This window comes from Heterodontus francisci, chromosome 13 (assembly GCF_036365525.1).
Source record: "Heterodontus francisci isolate sHetFra1 chromosome 13, sHetFra1.hap1, whole genome shotgun sequence".
Taxonomy (NCBI): Eukaryota; Metazoa; Chordata; class Chondrichthyes; order Heterodontiformes; family Heterodontidae; genus Heterodontus; species Heterodontus francisci.
The window spans coordinates 15926923-15940018 of NC_090383.1; the positions used below are offsets into that span (position 1 = coordinate 15926923).

The 13096-nt window shown below is 37.6% G+C and overlaps 1 protein-coding gene across 10 annotated transcripts in view; it reads left to right on the plus strand.

Annotated features, from left to right (window-relative positions):
* ralgapa2 (Ral GTPase activating protein catalytic subunit alpha 2) overlaps positions 1-13096 on the plus strand; it is a 616204-nt gene that overhangs the window by 117991 nt on the left and 485117 nt on the right. For all 10 annotated transcript variants that reach the window (XM_068044400.1, XM_068044396.1, XM_068044394.1 and 7 more), the window contains exon 3: positions 2655-2704. In XM_068044400.1, the coding sequence (XP_067900501.1) occupies positions 2655-2704 (50 nt within the window). The remainder of the gene's footprint in view (positions 1-2654; positions 2705-13096) is intronic.

Sequence of the window (13096 nt, forward strand, 5' to 3'; positions counted from 1 at the left end):
CACCTCGATTAGATCATCCCTCAGCCTTCTAAACTCGAGGAAAACAAGCCAAGATTATAAAATGCATTCTCAGAATTTAATCCTTTCAGCCCTGGCATTATTCTGTTGAATCTGTACTGTGTCCCCGCCAACACCAATATATCTTCCCTAGGTGCAGTGCCCAAAACTGAACGCAGTATGCCAGATGGGGTCTGACTAAAATGCACTCTACGCTAAAGCTTCACTTCCTCGCTTTATCTCAAGATGGCTGGAATACAAGGGCCAACATTCCACTAGCCTTTTTAATAGCTTTTGCACCTATGCTCTAGCTTTTTGTAATTTGCGTAGCTGAGCAGGTAAATCTCTTTGCTCCTCCTCAGCTCGTAGAATGTCTCCATTAAGAAAATATTCCAATTTGTCTCTTGCAGACCCAAAGTGGAAAGCCTCATATTTCACAAATTGAACTCCATATGCCACAGTTTGCCCAGGCAGACTGATTTTGTCTATATTCCTTTGCAATTTCCTGCTCCCAATTGCACTGTTTACTCTGGCTCCAAACTTGGTATCACATGCAATCTTGGATATACAATTCTCTCTTACTTTGTCAAAGTCGTCTCTAGATATAGTATAAAGTTGAGGGTCCAGCATAGGTCCGTGGGGAACGTCGTTTGTCACATCCCATCAATAGAGAATGTTCCATATATCTGTCTTTTCTGTCTCCTGCCTCCTAACCAATTACCAACCCATGTCACAATTCTATGCGCTTTCATTTTTGCTAATTTCTTGTGAGGAACCCTATCATATACCTACTGGAAGTACATATAGGAAATATCCATAGACATTCCACTATGCTAGTGACCACCCCAAAAAATTCAACTGAGTTAGTCGCACATGATCTGCCTTTCATAAATACTTGCTGATTCTAGTTGATCAGCTTATGCTTGTCCAAGTACTCAATCACTCTGTCTCTGATCGATTCTAGTCACTTTCCCATAATCAATGTTAAATTGATGTGTATGTAGTTACCAGCTTTGTCACTCCTTTTATTCTTAAATAAAAGTAATATTTGCAGTTTTCAATCCTAAAGCATAATTTTCAAATGTAGAGCACTTTGGAAAATTATGACTAAAACATTTTCAATTTATTTACCTATTTCTTCTAATACCCTTGGGTGAAAACCATGAAACCTTTAGGTCCTGGAGATCTGTCTGTGTTAAATCCCAATCTTCTCCATTACCATTTTTTTCCTATAATAGATCCTTCCCTTTAACTTATTTTAGGTTCCTCTGTATCATTGTTAATTTGTCCTCTTCTATAGTGAAAATAGATGTAAAATACTAATTTAATAAGTCTGCCATTTCTTTATTCATTATTAGCCCCACCTGCATCTGTCTGTAATGGACCTACATTTCCCTTTACTGTCCTCTTTCTCTTAATATGTTTATAAATATTTTTTCTGTTAACTTTGATATCTCTAGAAGGTTTTTTTTGATATTCCATTTCTGTACCTCTTCTCTTTGTATCCATTTTGTGCTTCTTATAGTTCACCCAGTCTGCTGGGTTTCTACTTTTTGCATTTGTATAAATTTGTATAAGCTTTTCCTTTTTAGCTGTCTCTTTGTTGACTATGGTTGTTCAACTACACAAGTGGAACTTTTGTCTTATACACTTAAATGTACTGCTTTGTATTGTATCAAATACTCTTTGAATACTTTCTATTGTTTGTATACTTACACATTGACAGTTCATTCCAGTTACACTAAGTATCAAAGTTTGCATTATGCAAATTTAAAACCTAGGTTCATGATTCTCCCTCTTCTCTCAAATCTAATATATCAACTAAAGCACTGAACATTTATTATCTTGACTAATTAAGACATACAGGATTCTGTGCCAAAGCATTGACTGAATTCCTGCTTTACAAATAGTAAAACCCACTATATATCCAATTGAGCTTTCTAAAACAATAGGTTTCAACTTATAGTAACATAACGATAGGAATAGGTCATGGGCCCATTAAATGTGTTCTACCATTTTGTTAAGTATTGTGCTTTTTTAAAAAACAGTCAAATTTAATCCTCAGTTTGAATTTGATATTGGCTGTCCTATGGTTCACTCCTTGATGATGACCTTATTTTACCTATTGCTAATTTAAATTTCAGTGATTCTCAACATTTTAAAATTGTGTGTCCTTTGCCTGTCAGACTGTTGGAAAAGCAGATTTAGTTTCATGAAGTGATTACAAAGCCAGCTGTGGATTGTAGCACAATACTAAGTGTTGTTTCCAAAGCCTGTGTTATTTTCCAGTTTCAGACAGCTAAATAAAAATTCATGATATTTCATTGTGTCACATGGTATACGTAAAGCTTTTTCTTTTGTGAACTTATCATTAAACTCCATTATGTTTATCTTTTTGAATCTCTATCTGGTAATTGTTATTAATTTGAATATATAATGAAAAATTGCTAATACCTGTTAGTTACAAGCAACTGTGAATCTCAGGGTGCATGTGATGTGTTTACTTAGTTTTGGTTTTCACAGTCATCTGAACTATTCTGTGATGCTTTCTAGTCATACGTAATATGCTGCTTTACCAGAATTCAAATAACTCTCTTGCATATTATGCTTGAAAATGCAGAAATGGCTAATTTTTCTTTCTTTTGGGGTGGGTTTAGGGAATAAATCACATAGGGAGGAGCTGGACTCCATTCTCTTTGTATTTGAGGTAAGTCATATTTGCCAATAAATTATAAATGTAAGAATGTTTGTTCCTTGCATAATCTGTTGTTGATCTATTTGTGTCCATGACTGGCCATTAATGTTCTCCTTTTTAGTAAGGATGTAGGTAACAAGTGCAAATGTAAGATCAGTTGGGATATTGTGTACAGTTTTAGGCACTCCATTGTTGGAAGGATATAAAAGTAATAGGATTCACTGGGATGTTAACAGGGATGAGTGTTATGAATAGAGACTTGAGAGGTTAGGACTGATTTCACAGCTGAGATGGATGTGGGGTGAGCTGATTGAGGTCCTTAAGATTACTGTAAAATAAATAGTGATCGATCGTCTCCACTGTTAGGTGAGGTTATATTTGAGAGCGCACAAATTTAAGCTAGTCACAACAGTAAAGATTAGAAAGCACCTAGTTGCACAGAGGGTGATTAGAATGTGGACATTTTTCCCGCAAACAATTGAAATACCTTTTACAAATTATTTTAAAAGGAATAAATTGTTTGAAAAGAATATTAGTGTGTGGGAAGAGCACCGAAGAATGGAATCAGATTGGGAAACTCGAAGAAAAAGACTGAAAGCTTGAAATGCTGAATGGTTTTATTTTTGTGCTGTAACACAATTTGATTTCTTTAAAGGCTCACTTTCAAAATTGTGTATTAACTGCACATTTAACATTTCAATGTTATTTTGTGCATTTGGTAAATATAATTTTAACAAACTTATTTGTCAGATGTGCACTTTTTAAACTATTGCACCTTGTGTTATTTTGGTGGCAAAACATTTCAGTCATGCAAGAAATAACCCAAGTAATTTGGGCTCCAAAGAAAATAGAAAATACTGTTTAAGGGATCTGACAAGTTTAACTACACAATGTAAAGTGTGGAATTTATAGGCTTACATCATCTTCTGAAACTGAAGCGGTTTGGGAGGAGGAGTGACTGTTACTGAGTGCATCAAGAAACTGCTTTTTAAATGTTAAATTTCTATTCAGATTACACAACAGTCTTTAAATTAACTTGCCTAAAATATTAAATCCTACAAGGAACAAATGGAACTTCATCTATAACTTTTAGTAGTCTGGAATTTTCAACAGTGGGGACTAAATTTTAAATCTGGTATGTTTATGCATGCAAAATATATTACTGAGCCTCCTGGACACTGAGGGTGCATTTACACACCAACTTCTATGTTGTAGCCTTTGATGCTAGTGATCTCGAGTAGATTGCATTGATGCGGAGATCCCAGATTACAGTGTGAACTGTTTTCTGCCGTCTGGTTCAAAGCTGCACCATGGAGCAATGCCAGGCTGGAACTTTGTCCTCAAGGCAATTAAAGAGGGGAAGTTTAAAGAGTGTCCTGCCCAGGGATAGTGAACAAAATAATTTTCATTGCTGATAAATTTTACAAATGGTTTACAAGTGTGTGAATTCTGAGCCTCTGGACAGCATCATGCATCTGCATGGTGCAGTGACATCAACAGACCTCAGTGGTTTGAAAACCAGGAAGAGGAAGGAAGAATAGGTTTCAGAACAAGTAAATAAGCTCTCCAAACCCCAAGAAATGTTAGGAGCAGTTCACTCTCTGTTCGCTTGGTGCGGTATCAATGTACCCTTCGTTGTTTGAGATTCTTTTGTGTGCAGTTTCATTGAAAGACCGTCCTGATTGAGCTATAATTGCAGCTCATGTAGCAAAATATGAATATGCAAAAGATTATATAAAGAGATATCCAGTCACATTTGCTGCACAAAAGTGGGAAGAATGTTCATTCAATGAAAATAGAATTGCTTGGCGCAGAAAATAATTGTTGCAAATTATTTGAAGAATTTTTTTTATGGTGTTTTGACTTACTTGCCTATTTTAAGAAAAATTCTTAGGTCATATTGGTAGTATGTATTAATAGACTATGCAATGGGTTGATTTGATTTTTGTATTGTACACAAAGGACTTTATCAGTTCTAGTGACGTTTTTGTGGTTGGATAAATGAACTCACTGGAAGCTATAGATTTCTACACAAAGGAAGGAAGAAGTTTGAAAGCAGAATAAACCTGGGTGGGTTTTGTGCATTTCTGTAGTCGGGGTCCAACATTGACAGAAGAGTGAGTATTGAATGATGCACTGTTTTCCCATGCAGAGATCACCGTTTGTGTTCGGGGAATCTTGTTCAAAAAGTATTACAACAGAAGTTTTCATGGTTTGTTAGCATCCAGATATTTTATTGATGAAAAACCTTCAACATTTCAATTTTGTTTTTGAAATGTAAGGTCTGATTTTTCACCACTGAATAAAATGCTGTAGGTTCAGTAGTTTGTACTTTTCAGTCGGCCCTTTGATCAGGCAAACCCTATTCCCTTCACTACATGTTGCAACTAAAGGTTATTAATGAGGAAACACTGCCATGGCAATGAATCGGTTCTACAGAAGCTATTCCTTAAAACGAAACCTGATTGCTACCATGGACTGCATTATACTGATGGAAGTAACTGTAGTGGCCAGGTGTTCCCCCTGATTTGTAACCAGGTAAACATGTAATTAAACATTTCACTTTTAAAAACTAGTTAATCTCCAGCAGTTAAATGGCTCAATAGACTGTAGAAATTTGGGTGTAAATGAGTTATGCTCATAACTACAATACACTCAAGAATTTTAAAAATGTATCCATTGACCCTTGCGTTCAGACAAGTCCCTGCCCACATTACAGACCATGACCAGCATCGAAATGCGAGTTTCCTCCAATTGCACTTGTTCAGGGATGGGGGTTTGTGGGGTTCATTACATTGTGCCAGTTTCTCTGGTGCACAGGCAGCCATGGTCACATGAATCCAGCGCAAATCAGCTGACCATCAATAAATTGAAAAAACCTGAAGGATGGCCCATTCTTTTTGGCTGTGCCGCTGTTCTTTCTAATGCTAGGGGAGGAATAGGCGGGCGAAGAGTGTGTGTTCTGGATACTCGAGGCCACAGGAAAAGATTGCACCTCACTTGTAAGTCGCCACCCACAAAATGTGTGGACCTCAGATCAGTTAGGTGATGTCTGAGGATCTGGTTGTGCACGGCCTTCAATTCACTAAGCGTGCTATCTGCTGACTATGTAAATTATTGTGAATTAATCTTAAGACTCGGTCCACAAGCAGCAGAACCATTACAGTGAAGAAGATGGGCTCTAAACCTCTGTGGATGTGGATCATTCCAGGTATCCACAGGCCTGGGGCAGTGAGGGACAACATTCAGCAGGTAGCGAATGGCCTGTTCTGTATGGCTGGAGAGTATCAAATTTGAGATGTGACCAATGGAGCAAAGGTTGAGGGCAGTGATCTTTTTATTGGATTGCTGTCTTCCTAACTGGTACTTGAAGCAATTAACGGGATGTGCTCCCTTTGAAAACACACAAGCTACAGAAAGGGATGGGATTCTATTCCTCTAATGTGAAGCTAGTCTGGGATGCCGACTGCACATCCTGCATATTAATATGCAGCTCGAGGGGGAGTGTTATGATGCCTTCCTTGTGCAAAATTCCTTAATTCTCCGCAATCTCTGGGAAAGCGAAAGGCCGATAGATAATTTATTGGTGACAAGTTGTGCTTTCTGCTTTCGTGACTCATGACATTGTTTTGTGTGGCGCAGACAGGGTGGAGGAGAGGTACAAGGAGGTGCATATGTCCCCAGACAGGTCATCAAGAGAGCAATTTGGGTGCTGAAGAGCCACTTCATGTGCTAGGACAGGTCTGGAGGTGTACTTCCATATTTCCCAAAGAGAGTGGCTAGGATTGTGGTGGTGTGCAGCATCCTGCATGACCTTGCATTTGCAGTAGATCTGGACTTCGATATTGCCGGAGAGGAAGGCCCAGTGCTGTGGGACCAGGAGCAAAGCAATATGTCAATTGTGTAGGAGGCAAGTGTCCAATAGGGCAGAGCTGTCAGGGCATGGCTTGCAGCACAGGCTTTCACAAAATGAGCCCATCTGCAGTCTTTTTTTTCCTTCTCCCCCCGCACCCCCCCCTCGCCCAGCCAACGAGGCTGCGAACAGAAGAAGAAACTCAGATCTCCAATTGTCAATGATTCATAGAAAACATATTAAATTTAACTTTAGCAGTTCTTAATACTGTATGAGTGCAAACAATTTTAAGATTTTAATTTTAACAATTTTAAGACCAAGCAATGGAGTATTCAAAATTGTGCAAAAACTGTATTAGGTTTTAACATTCAAAAATGCACAACAGTGCAAACATTTTCTAGGATCCATTGGCTTTGCTCCAGTTGCAATTCAATTACGCGAGGTGATAATGTTGATTCATGAATGATTTAACGTTCAGGCTTCTGTTAATTAACTTGCGTGGAAACTTGGTTGCAGTTTTTATCTTGGCCATATAGGTGGTGGTTTGAGTACATTCTGGGCACAATTTTCCAATTGCGCCATAAAGAAAACTCCAGGCTAACATATGTGAATATAAAGTTTTCTTTCATATGTTATTTAATTTTTGCCCCACCATTAAATACAACTAAACTCAGTGAGAAGAAAGATCACTTATTGTGGTATTTTCCACTCATCTGAGTAAATGTTAACTTGCTACCTCAATTTTTCAACCTAGTTGACCTCTGCTAGCATTATTCATAGAATAAAGATGTTATTTTTTCTGTAACTTATTAACTTGTCTCTCTCACTGAATCTGTTGGTATTTCTCTCCATCTCTGAGGTGTGCTCTCAATGTTGGCCCTTTGCATATGTTTGCCTCTATGCAGCTCACACGTGAACCTTTTCTAATTTACTGACGTTTTAGTGTTTTGAAAGGCGAAGTATGAGATTAGTGTGAAAATATACAGTGCAGAAAACAATATAGTCCCCTTCGGTATGTGGAATGTGTAATAGACCAAATTTCACCATTCTTTGGATTTGCCCCTGCCCGTAGACTTTCTATGGGATTTTGCATGGCAAGTTGTATCTAGGGCCTGTGTGAGCAGGGTAAGCAACTATGTATCTCCTCAATCAATCAGATTGAAGAATTGTTAATGAGCAGTGCAAATTCTGAACCAGGAAGTGTAAGTTACAAAAGTGAATTCAATTCTACATGAGGTACAGAATGAGAAATAGAGAGAAGAAAGATTGGATTTAGAGAGCATTAAGTGACAGAAATGTTTTTTTTAAATAAAATAAATTCGAAATGATAATTCAAATCTGACTTCACACTTGTAAAAATTAATTAGAGAGGTTATTTGGCAACAATTAAGACTTATCACACCTTTAAAAGGGTACTAAGATTTGAATGGACAAGTCCAAAGATTTTGTGGTGAGTTTAGTTTATATCTACAATGTCAATACAGGAACCTATCATAATTGATTACATTGGAACGGGGAGCCAGATGGCAGGATGCTGCTTTTGTGCAGTTTATGGCGGAACTGCACATCTCTGAGAGCAACTTCCATTCTTTCACGTTTAACTATGTCCATCACCGCTCGCAAGAAATTACTATCTGATTTACACATAAATAACAGTGAGTGCTGTTAGCCTCGCAGTTACTTTTCCAGCAAAATCTACGCCACTGAATATTACTCATGATTGTGTCATTTTACTAAATTCTATGAACATACCTGTACCCAGTTTGTTTTGATGGCCTCTCATTCAGCTTAAACAGACAGCGTTTAGATTCCTAATTGGTTGAGAAACCAGTCTTTACAACTGGTTACTGGCCAATCGGATGGAAGCAGGTTTAATAATAACTTTGAAAAGGGAATTGAATAAACACTTGAAAGGAAACAATTGCAGTGCTATGGGGAAAAGAGCAGGAGTGTGAGACTAATTGGATAGCTCTTTCAAAGAGCCAGCACAGGCACAATGAGCTGAATGGCCTCCTTTGGTGTTGCATTATTCTCTGATTTGCAGACTACATTTAGAATATCGTATATAAAAAGCGAAAACTGGAGTCTGGAGTAACAAAATGCTCGAAGTACAGAGCAAGTTAATTTAGCATTTCGAAAAAGAAAAGACAGGTTATGGACCTTTTGGGCCACGAACTGAAGTAACAAGCTGCATTTTCTCTGCACAGATGCTGACAGATTTGTTGTAGATTGACAGCACTTGCTGTTTTTAATTTTAGAATATTATGTGCAATCTTGGATACTCTGCTTCAAAAGGATAGTTCTGTAATGCATTGAAGTGACCACAGAAAGGCAACAGGTATGTCTCTTGGACAAAGACTTTCAGTTATAAAGAGACTCAGTTTGTCTTGTTTTAATTTGACAGAAGTAAATTGACATGGGATGTAAGACGTGTTTAAAATGTTGAAAGTAGATGTTTAATGTAGATATAAGGAAGCTAGATAAGGTAGAAGGAGGGTTCAGATGGAGTACATTTTGCGCAAACAAATCCCTCTTTATGTATTGACAAATATACATTTGGACCCATAATATGATGTGAAGTGTGATATTTTGTGTCAGAGACCCATTATCTTTGGTATCATTACTTGTACCTGAAATCAATGACAGGATGGAGCACTGTGTGTCCCTGAGGGCCTTCATTGACTGAAGTGGGGGTTGTTGATCCAAAATAACTTGGGAGTCACCTGACCCTGGGAAATTAAATTACTTGCAGCGTAACTTGACTAAACCTTTTTCCCCTTTAGCTTTGGTGAAAGAAAAAGAAAGTGATTCTAACTCTACAGTGAGTAAAAATACAAAATTAACCAGCCTCAAGGAAAACTAGACTTTAGAAGAGCATTTTACTCCACCAATTAGTGGATATTTGGAAAATATTTCAAGCAAAAGGTAACTAATGCTATATCAAGTTAATTTGATATTTTGTAGTTTTAATCGACAACTTTTTAAGGAGCTGGGGAGAAATTTCACAGCATTATCTGGTGCATGGTCTGTTTATCAAGAGTTGTTAATACTTGCCAAAATGTGAAAAGTTTTTGAGATCTGTGTATTTCAGACTTTTTTGTTAAATTGTTATGCCTAAGAAAAACCTTATAGACCCTCAAATAAGGAAGGGAATTTATATGCTGTGTGTAAATGTGGCAACAGCTTCCATTTAAGATTTCCAAATGCAGATTGAATTTTAAGCCTGAAATTTTTTGTAGCTGTTTATCACTGTGCATAATTTCAAACCAGATACAAACCCTAAATTTGTTTGTGGTGTTATATTCCGGAAAGCCAGTTGTGCCAGAATGAAACTGCAGCCAATCTTAACTCAGTCTTGTGTTTATTTGCAGAGTAAAGATTGCAAACATATAGCTCCTTCCTCAAATCTCCACCCAGTCTCAGTAAGTGTCTCCTTATACATGATCAAGTAAGGCCCCAATTAATGCCCTTCACCTGCATATCATTAAACACAATCGATAAACAATTAACAGGTTCCCTTCTTTCTCTTTGCATGTTAAATTCTAAGTTTTATTCACAAATGTTTCAAAATAAATTCTATATTCTGTACAAAAGCATTACGTTGCGAGATGCCCCTTCTCTGGGACGCCTAACAGTTTCTTTGTTTTACAAAAAGAAATGCCTATCCAATCAGACAGTTGATTTCAGTAATTTCTCTCCAGTATTTGTTTTAAACCAACAAGGTCAATCCGTAACCTTTTCTCACGCACTTTTTGTAGAGTGTGCATTATCCCACAAGCAATGATTATCTACATAATATATTACGAACAGGCAGTTAATTTAATATTTTTCTCTCTGATCAAACTTCCCTTTTTTTCAACCACCTGTCCATAACTAGATTGGTAACTGAATTTCTTTCTCTCCCTTAAACCCTAATAATAAATGACCGCGTCAACAACGTGGATTTTTAAGTTAAAACAAAGAAGTAGGGTTTATTAACACACTCTTAAAATCGGGAAGGGATTTAACTTTGCCACGCACGCTTACAAACATTCAGGGAAAGGTTAAAGGCATAAAAAAAAAGCAAGGACATTTATTAAGTAGAAACTTATCGTGACTACTAGCTAATATGGATTTCAGTTAAAATCATGTCCAAAAGTTGGAAATCACTGATTAGAAATGCCGAAAAGAGGAGTTGTTGGAGATATCTCTTTTGCAAATTCCTTTTTCTTTGCACACTCAAAGGTAGTAATTGATACAGCTAAATTGCTGAAGTCACCTTATTTTAGACGGAGAGGAAACTGATAGAAATCCAACCTTTTCTGCTGTTACTACAGCTTGCCTTCGGGTTGGTTTCTTGCTGGATTTTTCAAAGTGTGACTTCTCTTTAATTTTTCTTGTTGAAAAGGCCTTAGAGAGAAGAGTCAATGCAGCTTGAAGACAAAATGTGGATTCTTGTAGGGAGATATGTCTCTAGCACAAGGCAGCTGTATAATAGAGAACAGACTGTACTCGCAAACTGTTACCATTTCGAGTTCGCACAGGCTGGATAGGGATCTCCTGGGTCCTAAAGTTAGACTCTTAAGTGGCTGTCCCACCTGCCCCCTCTCCTCCATTTTGACAATCAGAACACAGAAGTACAAACTTAAAACATGCTGCATAAAATGGCAGTTGACAATACTCAAATGTACAACATAATTCACAAGGGGGTTTGCATCCATTCATGACAAATATTCTATGGATATACTGTCTTCAGTATGCCCCTTGTACAGAATCTCGCCTGAAACTTTTGACAAATAGAACCCCATATCCACCGCCTCCACAAGAGGCAGTGTTTCCGCAGCTAAAGTACTTTTAACAGCCCTTTTTATTTTCTTAGCTTCCCAAGCTAAAGGACAACACTTCACATTTTCACTCATCAGAAATATTATGAAACCATGTACTCGAAAACCCATCAGGAAAATTAGCATATGAAGCATCGCTAAAAATGATTAACTTCTTATTCTTTGGGTCACATGAGCATGGGAACTTAAAACTGGAGAATTGTGTACTTAATTTTAAAAAAAGTTTTATTTGCCCTTAAAACATACTCAATTTTAGGGTGTTTCTTCGTAGTACTCAACTCCAACACATTAAAATTAGCATCTGGTCTAGTCTGAGTGCACAACCAGTTCAACTGACCAATCAAGCTTCACAATTGCCCTGTCTCTTTAGATGTAACATCATCTTTCTGTGATGACCGAGCACAATTAATCAGGGTGAGAGTTGCAATCTCGAAATAGGATTGTTGATTTAAAGTTATTCCAGACCTACTCTGCCTATTATCTAAACCACTATATTTAAAATCTCCACAAACCTGACTCCCAATCTTAAAATTATACTCTACTCTTATTAATAACATTTCTCAAATTCTGCAGTACCACCCCACAAGAAATCAACATGAAAATGCCTGAAAGTTCCCCTTTATGATATCAATTAAACTTTGTGGGATCTGCTTTCAGTTGAATACAACCTATTTGCAGCAAAACAGATCTCATCGAGAAATAACCATACCCTGGAAGCATCGTTTAGACCATAGATGCATTTGTTTAGTTTCCATAGTTTTGCTTCTGCATCTGCTGCCTCTTTGGGCGATTTCAGGAACACTTCTCTTTGAAAAGTATCGCCCTGCAGAAACGCGGCTTTTATGTTGATTGATCGACACTCCCATAAATGTGGCCAAAAGAGCTAAAAAGATTTTCAAGATTATGTTTCCAGTTGTGGGAAAGTCCACTCTAACATCTGTATCACCAGTCACTCTTCTAAACCCCTAGCAAGTAGCCTCTCTTTAGTCTTATAAGTCCCATCCGCAAATACTTTTTCAGTACAAATCCATCTTGGTGACCAGGCTGGATGTCCCTTTATCTGGTACCTCAGAATAAACTCCAAACTCTCTACAACACTCTTTTTTTTGCCTCTTATTAGATTATCCTTAGGTTTATTGGCAGCAACCAAAACTTCACGGTCATGAGGACATTTGCTTCTATTCTGTTGTTATTTAGCCCTCATTTCATTGTGTAATTTGTTCAAGATATGCCTTCTACCAGCACTTTGATGTCTTTCCGGACTGCTACTGTAAGATCTCCCTCTTGCACTATAGGCAAATTATTATCTAAATGGAGAGAAACTTCACAGTGCTTCAGTGCAGAGGGATCTGTGTGTCCTTGTGCATGAATCGCAGAAAACTAGTATGCAGGTGCAGCTGGTAATAAGGAAGGCAAATTGAATTTTGGCATTTATTGCTAAAGGAATAGAGTATAAAAGTAGGGAAGTGTTGCTGCAACTGTACAAGACATTAGTGAGACCGCACCTTGAGTATTGCGTACAGTTTTGGTCCGTTTACTTGAGGAGGGATGTAGTTGCATAGGAGGCAGTTCAGAGGAGGTTCACTAGATTGATTCCAGAGATGAGGGGTTTGTCTTATGAAGCGAGATTGAGTAGTTTAGGCCGTTACTCTGTCGAGTTTAGAAGAATGAGAGGAGATGGCATAACCAACGGATCAGATCTAAGCTCTGCAGTCTTGCAACATCCAG